At 43.1% G+C, this 13,159-nt stretch overlaps 1 protein-coding gene across 1 annotated transcript; it reads left to right on the forward strand.

The window, feature by feature from the left end:
• Positions 1-1,082: 1,082 nt before the first annotated feature.
• On the forward strand, positions 1,083-10,572 carry LOC131108832 (uncharacterized). Its single transcript, XM_058060192.1, has 2 exons — positions 1,083-7,772; positions 9,482-10,572. Exon 1 carries the CDS (start codon positions 1,083-1,085, stop codon positions 7,005-7,007), a length of 5,925 nt encoding a protein of 1,974 aa, XP_057916175.1. The 3' UTR covers positions 7,008-7,772; positions 9,482-10,572.
• The last annotated feature ends 2,587 nt before the right edge of the window (positions 10,573-13,159 follow it).

Raw genomic sequence — 13,159 nt, forward strand, 5'->3', positions numbered from 1 at the left:
GATAAGCAGCTTTTCAAAACTTGTGTGTTTGAGGTTTTTTAATGATTGTTTCCACGACAGTCAGTAGAAGAAGACCATCGGCACGTTAACGGAAGAAAGGAACCTCCACAAGGCGTTTCGGTATCGTTGATTGTGAAACAAGTTAGCGGATGCTAACAGCTCTGCAGGCGTAGTCTAGAGGCTGTTCGCAACAAGTGAGCCGAGTGTGCTAGACTAGTTTAACTTCTCCAGTTAGACCTTGAGTGGGGTAGTCTGTTCGTTTTCATCCAGAAGACACATAGAGGACAACCCAGATAGAGCTAACGACCAAGGCTTCCCGGCTACCGTAGCTTTCTGACAACGAGGGATGCAAGACTGTGGCTGGACATAAACATCAGTGGATCTGCTGTGTTCCTGCACGTGAGTGACTGACATCGGAATATACAGAGACACGTTTCTTTTAATTTGCTTTCCAAGGAGTGAAGGGGCCGTATTGGTTTTGGGCCACAACGAACACTAGCAACGACCAGGCCTGCAACGTAAAGTGTGGGGTTAACAAGGTGTTTAACTTTGCCGGCTTTAGGGGACAGTGTCTGAGTGTGAGTGTGAGAGTGGTGTGTTGTGGGCCCACAAATTAGTATAGGTGTCTATTAACTCAAGTAACTGTAAGACCGGTGTTATTCCAGTTTGTAACTAAGGATGACATGTTATGTTATATTTTGGTAAAGACTATGCTCTTTTTTGACATTTGATATATTGCACAACTTTTGAATTAATTACTAAATAATTGATAATTATTTTTCGAAAAGTGGTGTTGTGTGAATTCATTTACTTACCTGTCTATTTCGTTTAGCACTAAGGATCTGCATACTTAAACAGTTAAAAGAAATTCAAAATAGTTAAAACTGAGTTGATCAGAATTAGATTAATTGATTTAAAAGAACCCAAAAGCCCTCTCCTCAGTCACATGACTACGAGGGGACGCTACATAAAATGGAGGCACCGCTGGGATTGTTTTGGATTTCAAAATAAAACGTACTTAGAAAAAACATCGAGATAAAATAACAGTTTAAGTATTAAGTTAAACACCAAGCAGTGTTAATATGGATTTGTTATTACCAGAACTAGTGTCAGAGCTAAAGCGCTGGTGTCGTGGTGAGGGTTTAAGCGTGACTCATGCCCTGATGACCATTGTCCCAGAAGAAGTGGAGATGAGCAAAGTGGAAGAAACCCTGGAAACAATCAAGTGTCTGGGACGAGTGAGGGTCAGAGGAAAGAATTTCAGTGCAAGGCTGGATAGCCGTATGGTCTTGTGTGAGACCAGGGAGACAGTCAAGGATCCGAGTGTCCCTCCTGAAGTTGTGCCTATTGAAGGTGGAGAGGCGTGGCCTATAATCATCGTAGGGGAAGTACAGGCAGCTGCTGAAGAGTTTAATGACAAACTGCAAGGGCTGTTAGTGGCAGAAGGAAAGACTATGGAGGACCTTAAGTCACTGTTTCACCGCACAGAACCATCCACAAGCTCCACTGAATCAATACTACGTGCCGTAGGTGATTTGTTGGACAAGACCATAAACCCCTCTGATGGTGGACACCACGTTCGTCTACGCATGTTCTCAGGAGCCTTACCTACTCCAACAGGTGAAGAACCCTTCGACCATTGGTTAGAACAAGCATGTATTATGGTAGAGGAAACTGACTGTTCAGACAAAGAGAAAAGAAGAAGACTAATGGCAAGCTTGAAAGGGCCAGCCCTTGGAATAGTGAAAGCAGTGCGACATGCCAGCCCTGACGCCACCCCAAAAGAGTGCTTGGACGCTCTCGAAAGTGCTTTTGGAAGTGCAGAGTCCGGTGATGACCTCTATTTTGCATTCCGTCTGATGCAACAGCAACCAGGGGAGAAACTATCTGATTTCCTCAGACGCCTAGAACGGTCTCTGGCGAAGGTGATACAGAGAGGTGGCCTGCCTGCTAGCAGCATGGATAGAGTCAGACTGGAGCAACTGCTGAGGGGTGCTACTGTCTCAGACCTGATGCTGATCCAGCTACGCTTGCGTGAAAGGAAGAGCGCACCGCCCAACTTTTTACAGCTCTTGAGTGAGATTCGTACTGAAGAGGGATATGAAGCGTCTAGGAAGAAGCTCAGTGCCTCAGTACGCCAAGTATACGCCGACCCTGAAGTGGATGGGAAACAAGCGGAGATCCAGAACTTAAAAGCTGAACTAAAGGAGCTAAAGTCAATGGTTGCATCAGTTGTAACTAAACAATCTCGCTCCAAGGATGACCACTCAGAGTTAACGCACTCAAGTATGCCACCTAGCCCAGAGAACCGGCATGACCCGGAACTGGCTGCTTTGAAAAAAGAACTGAAACGAATGAAACAGAAAGTCAAGAATAAAGTGACTGAGCCAGACGCTGCAGTTTCGGTTTCGACCATGGAGGCTACCAAACAGGTTCACAACTCTCCCAAAAGAGTACCCAAAGGTGAGAATTTCTGCTACCGATGTGGCGAAAATGGACATTTTGCTACAAAGTGTGGGAACACTGAGAATCAAGCCAAGGTCATAAAGAAGCTAATACAGGCATTGAAAGTCACTAGACAACGGTCTGGTGATGCGGCAACCAGTGAAGTGAACTGTCATGCCAAACAAGGTGCTGTTACTACAATAGAGCCTGTTGGCATCCCTGAAGGCTTGATTGGCCCACCCAGCATTGTACCCCTGAAGGTGAATGGACACGCTTGTGATGCTTTGTTTGACAGTGGCTCTCAAGTGACCATTATATTTGAGTCTTGGTATCAGACCTACCTTTCTGATGTACAAATACGTCCAGTGTCTGGTCTAGCACTCTGGGGCCTAAGTGAGTCTGACCTCAGCTACCCCTACCGTGGTTATGTGGTGGTTGACATGGAATATCCAGCAAAAGTAGCAGGTGCCGACAAGATTGTGACAGTCCTTGCTCTTATCTGCCCCAGCCCCCGTACTGCGGACCAAACTCCTGTCATTGTGGGAACTAATGCCAGTCATGTCCGACGTCTTGTGCAGCAATGTAAGGAGGAGGGCATTGACATCACCCGGACACTGGGTATACAAGGCTGTTGCAGAGATGAAGATTTGGCAGCATGTGGCACGGCTACAGCCACCGAAGTGGAGGATGATATTGGCTGTGTGACATGGCAAGGCCCAGGCCCACTGACTATACCTCCTGGTGGTGATTGCAGTCCTGTGTGCAAAGTTGACTTCAAACACCAAGTCAACAAGGAAGTTCTGATGGTTGACTCATCTCCCTCAGCTCCACTCCCAGCTGGTGTGCTACTACAGCCTATGGTAGTGTCCAGTGAAGAAGTTAAGGTCAACTACTTCAGAATCTTTGTCCAGAACGAGTCGCTGACAGAGACCATCATACCCGTTGGAACTGTCATCGGACATATGTACCTGACTGATGCAGTCACTACAATCACTCCTTCCAAGACAGCAGCACAAGAGTTTGATGCTAATCTGATCAACTTTGGAGACTCACCTGTCACAGAGGAGTGGAAAAGAAGACTCCGTAAAAAACTATCCACCAGGTCTTCAGTATTCTCCCTCCATGAATGGGATGTCGGATTGGCCAAAGACGTAAAGCACACAATCCGTATGTCAGATCCACGGCCGTTCAGGGAGCGCTCTCGACGTCTGGCACCAGCCGATGTGGAAGACGTGAGAAAACACCTCCAAGACCTGTTGCGTGCGGGGATCATCAAGGAGTCGCGTAGCCCATACGCATCCCCAATCGTGATTGTTAGAAAGAAGAATGGGGCCGTGAGAATGTGTATTGACTACAGATTGTTGAACAGCCGAACAATCCCAGATCAGTATACAACCCCATGCCTCGATGATGTTCTGGATTCCATGACGGGAAGCAAGTGGTTTTCCGTGCTTGACCTGCGGAGTGGCTATTACCAAATTGCCATGGCCGAGGAAGATAAAGAAAAGACGGCATTCATCTGCCCACTGGGGTTCTTCCAGTTTGAAAGGATGCCACAAGGAATTACTGGAGCCCCAGCCACCTTCCAAAGGTTAATGGAGAAGGCGGTGGGTGACATGAACCTGCTGGAGGTCCTAGTATACCTCGATGACCTGATTGTGTTTGGCAGAACCCTGGAAGAGCATGAAGAGCGACTGCTCAAAGTTCTAGATCGTCTTGCAGAGGTCGGCCTGAAGATCTCAGTTGACAAGTGTCAGTTTTGCCTGCCCAAAGTGCAATACCTGGGACACATTGTGTCCGCTGATGGTGTCTCTCCTGACCCAGCCAAGGTCGAGGTAGTCACAAACTGGCCACAGCCTACTCACCTGAAAGCTCTTCAGTCATTCCTTGGGTTCTGTGGATACTATAGGCGTTTCATAGCCAACTATTCAGCGATCGTCAGGCCGTTGTCAGAACTCACTAAAGGCTATGCCCCAAGGCAGAGGAGTATGAAGCTCGAGAAAGACAGCACAAAGGCTTACCTTAAAGAGTCTGAGCCCTTCGGTAAGAGATGGGACAAGTCCTGCACTGAAGCGTTCCGTCAGATTATTCATTGTCTCACTCACGCACCTGTCCTGGCTTTCGCAGATCCAAACAAGCCATACATCCTACACGTAGACGCCAGTTTGAAGGGACTTGGCTCGGTCCTCTATCAGCAGCATAGTGAGGGACTGAGGCCTGTGGCATTCGCCAGCAGGAAGTTGAAACCACCAGAGAGAAATTACGCAATACACCAGCTGGAGTTTCTGTCTCTGAAGTGGGCCATAGTGGATAAATTCCATGATTATCTCTATGGCGCCAGATTCACTGTGCGTACAGATAACAACCCGCTGACGTATGTGCTCTCAACCGCCAAGCTTAGTGCTGTTGGGCACAGATGGCTGTCTGCATTGTCCACCTATGACTTTGATGTACAGTACAGACCCGGCAGACACAACATTGATGCCGACCTGTTGTCCAGAATGATGCCGGATGAGGGTCAAGAGGAATGGGAGACCATACCACAGACTGGAGTGAGATCCATCTGCAAGAAAGTATGCATTCCTGGATCCTTGGTCAACTCACCAAGATATGTGGACCAGTTAGGAGCCTCTCCTGACTGCGTGCCTGACATCTATGCGTTCCCGACACACTTGGAGCTGAAGTCATTAGGACAAATGTCAACTCAGGACCTGATTAAAGCCCAAGAAGAGGATGCAGAAATCAGCTCTGCTCTTCAAGCTGTTAAGCAAGGAAAATGGCCTGAAGGGAATGTGTCCAGCCCAGAACAGGCTCGTCTGAAGAAGGAGATGGGAAGGCTGATGATGAAAGATGGACTGCTACATCGCTTAAGCAAGAGATCTTCTGGAGAAGACGTCACTCAACTCGTCTTACCAAGAGAGTTCAGAGAAGTTGTGTTGAGGGCCTCACATGATGACTTGGGACACCTTGGTGTAGAGAGAACTACCGACCTGTTGAGGAGCCGATTTTTCTGGCCTAAATTGGCATGTGAGGTGGAGCAGTACATCAAGAACTGCGGAGAGTGTATTACGCGAAAGACTCCTAGCCAGAGAGCAGCTCCCTTATGTCAGATTGTGAGCAGTGGACCGATGGACCTAGTCTGCATCGATTTCCTGTCAATGGAACCCGATTCTTCAGGCATCAGTAACGTGTTAGTCGTGACTGATCACTTTACACGTTATGCCCAGGCTTTCCCCACCAGAAACCAGAAAGCACAGACAGTGGCAAAGGTCCTGGTGGACAAGTACTTTCTACATTATTCTCTGCCAGCTCGGATCCACTCAGATCAGGGGAGAGATTTTGAGTGCCAGCTAATAAAAGAGCTCCTGAAGATGCTGGGAATCAGAAAGTCACGGACCACTCCGTATCATCCTCAAGGGGACCCACAGCCCGAAAGGTTCAACCGAACTTTACTTTCCATGCTGGGAACTCTTGGCTGTGAGAAGAAACGGCAGTGGAGCAAACACGTTGGTTACTTGGTGCACGCCTACAACAGTACCAAGTGTGATGCTACAGGGTACTCACCCTATTTCTTAATGTTCGGCAGAGAAGCGAGGCTTCCTATGGACGTGTGTTTTGGAACTTCTCCTGACGGAAAAGATGAAGCTTGTCACTCACGCTATGTAGCCAAGTTGAAAGAGGACTTGCAGAGAGCTTACCAGCTTGCCTCTGAAGCTGCTGACAAGACACATCAGAGGAACAAGAGGTCCTACGATAAGAGAGTCGGATTCCAGACACTGGATATCGGCGACCGAGTGCTACTGAGGAACTTGGGATTGAAAGGAAAACACAAGCTGGAGAGTAGGTGGAGCTCTATCCCTTTTGTTGTATTGGGAAAGATGCCCAATCTTCCTGTGTATAAAGTCAAACCTGAAGATGGAGGCGGAGGAGTCAAAACTCTTCATCGCGATCATCTCTTACCGATTGGGGAGTCAGTGAGAATGCCAACTGTGAGCAAGGAGGAAACCTCACCTGTTAAGCCAAGAACAAGGTCCGAGACAATCAGGAAGGTAAAGAAAGTCTTACCTGAGATACGAAAGACTCTGCCAGAGTTACAAGACCTTACAGACTCGTCATCAGACGAAGAACATTACCTACCTCAGAAACCCTACAGTACCTACCTGAAAGAAATCCTGCAAAGAGAAAAAGATACTGCCAGACCTGAAGCCCCCGGCCGAGACCACAGTGACTCTCAACAGTCAGATGAAAATCCTGTTGAAGAGGACATGTCGGAGGATGAGAGTTCAGAAGAGGAGAACCAAAGCGTTGGCGAAGTGGATACAGCTCAAGATTCCGTTCCCGAGGAAGAAAGTGAACCTGAGGCAGGAAGTGATCCTGAGTCAAACCCTTGCCACGACAACCAGACACCTGCCAGGTCTAATTTCACTAACAAACTTGAAACTCGCCCTAAGAGAAGCGTGAAGCCAGTCATTAGGTTAACGTATGATGAACCTGGTAAAGCAAGAGATCAGCCTCTCACCATAGTTCATAGAGGTGTGATCATAAAAATAGGTAAATGTTAAGTTCAGTATTTACTGCACCCTTTCTGATCATAACTTAGGTTGTGTTTGTTTGTTGATGAGGACATCAAAATGTTTAGAAGGGGGAGGGTGTAACCCAGCCAAAGCTATTGTTTATGTTAATTAGTATAAAACATAATCTGTATTTCATCATTAGTTGGAGGAGTTTTATTTTGTGTTGTTTTGTGTTAAAAAGCAGTGTTTTCTCTGTGTATTCTGTGACAGCATTTAAAGGGTTAACCCAGTGGGGACATAGTTGAGTGAGACACGAGCCCGGAGAAAAAGGAAGGAGGAAGAGGTGAGCGACGTGGGGGGTGGCTAACAGAAGGTGTGCGAACGAAAAGGGACAGAGGCAGTCTGTATTTTCTGGATAAGCAGCTTTTCAAAACTTGTGTGTTTGAGGTTTTTTAATGATTGTTTCCACGACAGTCAGTAGAAGAAGACCATCGGCACGTTAACGGAAGAAAGGAACCTCCACAAGGCGTTTCGGTATCGTTGATTGTGAAACAAGTTAGCGGATGCTAACAGCTCTGCAGGCGTAGTCTAGAGGCTGTTCGCAACAAGTGAGCCGAGTGTGCTAGACTAGTTTAACTTCTCCAGTTAGACCTTGAGTGGGGTAGTCTGTTCGTTTTCATCCAGAAGACACATAGAGGACAACCCAGATAGAGCTAACGACCAAGGCTTCCCGGCTACCGTAGCTTTCTGACAACGAGGGATGCAAGACTGTGGCTGGACATAAACATCAGTGGATCTGCTGTGTTCCTGCACGTGAGTGACTGACATCGGAATATACAGAGACACGTTTCTTTTAATTTGCTTTCCAAGGAGTGAAGGGGCCGTATTGGTTTTGGGCCACAACGAACACTAGCAACGACCAGGCCTGCAACGTAAAGTGTGGGGTTAACAAGGTGTTTAACTTTGCCGGCTTTAGGGGACAGTGTCTGAGTGTGAGTGTGAGAGTGGTGTGTTGTGGGCCCACAAATTAGTATAGGTGTCTATTAACTCAAGTAACTGTAAGACCGGTGTTATTCCAGTTTGTAACTAAGGATGACATGTTATGTTATATTTTGGTAAAGACTATGCTCTTTTTTGACATTTGATATATTGCACAACTTTTGAATTAATTACTAAATAATTGATAATTATTTTTCGAAAAGTGGTGTTGTGTGAATTCATTTACTTACCTGTCTATTTCGTTTAGCACTAAGGATCTGCATACTTAAACAGTTAAAAGAAATTCAAAATAGTTAAAACTGAGTTGATCAGAATTAGATTAATTGATTTAAAAGAACCCAAAAGCCCTCTCCTCAGTCACATGACTACGAGGGGACGCTACATAATATTATAATATTATAATATTATAATATAACACCAAACTGGCCAATCAAAACGTAGAAAACATCAAGACAAACATGTTCTGGTATATTTTGATGAGACACCAGGAGACCAGCATTTGCAACCAGTCTGCCACTGGTTGCAAGGAAGTACACTGGAAAAATCCACTCCACTCAAAGATCCTCTATACGCCAGAAGCACTGTGCTGTTTTTAAGGCATGACTGTAAAAACACTAGTCAAAGATTGTCTATGTGACGGGAGTGATCTGTTGCTGTTTTTAAGGACCTCCTGCCAAAAACTCTCTTCAAAGATCCTCTTTTTGACAGGAGCACTCTGCTGTTTTTGAGGTCCTACAACAAAAACATTAGTCAAATATCTTCTATATGCGACAGAAGCGTTCTTCTGTTTTAAAAAAAAAAGCAAAGATCTGCTATGTGACAGGATGCTCTGCTGTTTTTGAGGCCCTACTGACAAAAAAAACACTAGTCAAAGATTGTGTATGTGACGGGAGTGATCTGCTGCTAGGGTTTTGAAGGACCTCCTGCCAAAAACTCTCTTCACAGATCCTCTTTTTGACAGGAGCGTGCTGCTGTTTTGAGGCCCTTCAATAAAAACAGTATTCAAAGATCTTCTATATGTGAGAGAAGTGCTCTTCTGATTTTAAGTACCAACTGACAAAAACGTTAGTCAAAGATTCTTTATATGACAGTAGCACTCTGCTTTTTTTTGAGGACCTAAACACCAAAAATGCTATAGTCAAAGATTGTCTATATGTGACAGAACCCTTACCTGCTACAAAAAGTCAAAGATCCATTATATGACAGGAGTGATCTGTTGTTTTAAGCACCTACTGGGAAAGCTAATCAAAGATCCTCTATGTGAAAGGAGTGTTGTGATGGATTCTTGGGTTTTTGACTGCAGGAGCGAGACTAGAAATTGTAGGGAGTGCATACAGGCACGTGGAGGCCACACACACAAAAGCAAGCTAGTTCGATCCCTTGTTTCGGGAAGCGGACCCGCACCTGTTCTCAGGACTAGTCATGTGATTGGCTGTTGGTCCGTTACATCATCGCTTCTCGTGTTTCAGGTTCTGCAGGCTTTTTGTGTCTGAATCCCATTCTTGTGTGTGTGTTTATTCCAGAAATGGTTCAACCTTCGCATGGCTCAATGGCGCCAGGCTGAGGGTCTTCCAGCCGAACTGGGCTCTGTGTTGGATTGAGACCCTGCACCCGCCCTCCTGGGGGTTGGACCTTCTCCTGGACTTCCTCTCCTTCCTGGCCGCTCGCTCTTTGTTTTCCATGAAGATATTTAAACTTCTACAAAGTGAAGGTGTTTGTTTTGCTATATAACCGCCATGTTTACATGAATGAACTTATTATTATTAATAAATTAAGACTTAAAAGGGCTTGCCTGTGCTTCGTTTGTTAGCATAGCATCATCGCATTAGCATTCTGGTTCATTTCTGTATCAATTTCAACTACATTTTTGGTTAATAAATTAACATTAACTACAAATGCTGAGAACGTGTGAATGCTAGAAAGCTAAAAGTATTATTATAAACTGGCCACAAGGTGTCACTAATGTTACATTGATGAGAAAACAGCCACCGCAAGAAGCACTGGACAGACAGTTAAAAAAAAAAAGGAACAAGGGATGTATGAGTCTATGTAATGTCTTACTTATGTCTTTTATGTCTTATTTTCACTTATTATGGCCACTATTTGGGGTAATACAACTCTTAAGGTGACTATAGGGGTGTTATTTTTTGTCTCCAGGGCTCTAATAATGTTAAAAATTGTGTTTAGAAGATCATCAAGACAAAAAGAAGGTGGTAAACATGTTTTTGATGCTCATTCATTCATTCATTTTCTACCGCTTATCCTCACGAGGCGGGGTACACCCTGGACTGGTGGCCAGCCAATCACAGGGCACATATAGACAAACAACCATTCACACTCACATTCATACCTATGGACAATTTGGAGTCGCCAATTAACCTAGCATGTTTTTGGAATGTGGGAGGAAACCGGAGTACCCGGAGAAAACCCACGCATGCACGGGGAGAACATGCAAACTCCACACAGAGATGGCTGAGGGTGGAATTGAACCTGGGTCTCCTAGCTGTGAGGCCGTTTTTGATGCTCCTGCTATGAAAATATTATAAACGGTGATAAATGAGGGATTAATAAGCATGAGCTCACTTATTGAAAGCTAACGTTGGTGCTCTCATTGTTTATTGTAAAGAAAAGAATGTGTGCTTTCCGGTTCTCATGGCCTTTGGGTCGTCATGAGAGGAAACAGTAAGATAAAAGGATGAGGTGGAAGGAAAAGTATGAGAAAGACTGAGGAAGTACACGAAGTACAACTTGCTTGATGGAAACCATGCAACACGTTTTTCTGGCTACTGTGATGATGCAAGCCTTGTGTTCATTCATGGACTGAATGCTACAGTTCAGGTTTTAGGTTTTTGGTTACTATGGCAACTGTAGAAAACACAAAGACACACTTCTGGGGTGTTGCTGAGGTTGGACTACAAGGGCCACATTGAATAAGTACATATGGAATGTTGGAAATATACAAGAATAAAGGAGAATAAATTATTCTTAAAATTACAGATTTTTTTTTTTATTTATGAGAAGAAATCTGCAAATTTCCACAAATGTAGTCTTAATTGTACTAGAATATTACGAAAATGTATTTCGGAAATGTAGAGCATAGTTTTTTTTTTGTTTTATTCTTGAAATCTCAGATTATTTTTTCCAAAGAAAAATTTAGCAATATTACAAGAAGAAAGTTGTAAACTTACATGAAAAAAAATCATAAATGTACTAGAACAAAGGCGTAATGTTGCCAGAATTAAGTCATAAATTAAGAGCATAGTTTTTTCAGATTTATTCTCAAAATCTCAGATTATAGTTTTTTTTCAGAAAAAAAGTTGTAAATTTGGAGAATAAGGTTGTACATTTACAAAACGTTGTACATTTATGAACATGTAGTATTACATATACTAGAAATAAATAATAATAAATATTATGAAAATGAATTTCATAAATGTAAAGCATAGATTTTTTGGTTTTATTCTCGAAATCTCTTTTCAGAAGAAAAACGTAATATTACAAGAAGAACGTTGTAAACTTACTGGGGAAAAAACATACATTTACAAGAATAAAGACATACATGCTAGACATAAATGCATAATATTGCGAGAATAAAGCCATAAATTAAGAGCATAGTTTTTCAGCTTTATTCTGAAAATCTTAGATTATTATTTTTTTTAGTTTTCTGAAAAAAAGTTGTACATTTCTGAGAATAAAGGTGTACATTTACAAAAAAAAATAAATTTACCAAAAAAAATGCTTATTACGAATTTCATAAATGTAGGGCATGCTTTATTCTCTAAATCTCAGATTATTTTTTCAGAAGAAAAAAGTTGTAATATTACAAGACAAAAGTTGGTAACTTACAAGAAAAAAAATCAGATATTTACGAGAATAAAGTCATAAATGTTAGAGAAACTTTCTGATGTTTGACCATAAAATCCCCAAAAGAGCGTGTGCAGAATGTAAATGGAGGTTAGCTTTGTTTGTTGCTAAGATAACTGGAACGTCGCTGTGAGGAATTTCCTGGACGCTTCCACAATCCCGGATGCCAACCTTTTACTGTGCCAAGTTTTCTTCTACGTCTTATGTTCTCTTGTCTTTTTTTGAAGGACGCACTTTGCGCTTTGCAGACTGCGCACATGTTAGCACATGTTAGTACATGTAACCATTTAGCCACACTAAATGAACCCCAATGCTAGTGAACACGTCATAAATGCACACTTACAACTACATAGGCAATAAACAACAATAAGTGCTCACAATAAACTCGCACAGTATGGATATCTTTTCCGCAAGGCATGCTGGGTAGCCCACAGTATGTCTTGTTAAGATTATTAAGAAGTGTTAGTTGTAGCTGTTTATTAGCCTCCCCGGTACAGTAATTGTGGTTGTTATGTTGCTATTCATTTGTAGCGTGACTTCAGTTGATCTTGTGTTTAAGGACCTCAGTGTCTGACCTGAGTGTTGGACCCCAACCTTACTCAAAACGCTGGTCAAATTGTCTGTCAAAATTTTTTTTGTGCTACGTTTGTGCTATTTTGTGTGGTTTAAATGAACGTTTTGCTGCTTTCATTTTTGAATTATTACACTTCATGAGTCAACTGCCCCCCCACCCCCCACCCCCCTCCCAACATGCTCGGAATTGAACTGAAATAGTCTTATTTCTTGGTGCTATGTTTGGGCTGTTTTGCGTAGTTAAAACGAACGTTTGCGCTGCTTTCGTTTTTCAATTATTAGCGATCAAAGTTTTGGCCAATTATTATAAGTTTTGGGGCGCTGGTTATGTAATAGGCCAAAACTTAAATCATTAATAACTCAAAAACAAAAGTAGTGCAAGCATTCATTTTAACTGCACAAAACAGCACAAACGTAACACTAAAAATGAGACTATTTCAGTTTATTTTGTGTAAGAAACTGTAATAACTCTGTAATAACTCTGTAATAACTCAAAGACAAAAGCAGCCCAAACATTCATTTCAACTGCACGAACTAGCAAAAACGTAGCACTAAAAAATGAGACTATTTTGGTTTCATTCTGAGCATGTTGGAGGGCTGGGTGACCTTTGGTTGACCTATGTAATCAACTGTAATAACCGTAATAACTCTGTAATAACTCTGTAATAACTCAAAGACAAAAGCAGCCCAAACATTCATTTCAACTGCACGAACTAGCAAAAACGTAGCACTAAAAAATGAGACTATTTTGGTTTCATTCTGAG

Source organism: Doryrhamphus excisus, chromosome 2 (genome assembly GCF_030265055.1).
Source record: "Doryrhamphus excisus isolate RoL2022-K1 chromosome 2, RoL_Dexc_1.0, whole genome shotgun sequence".
NCBI classification, from domain to species: Eukaryota; Metazoa; Chordata; class Actinopteri; order Syngnathiformes; family Syngnathidae; genus Doryrhamphus; species Doryrhamphus excisus.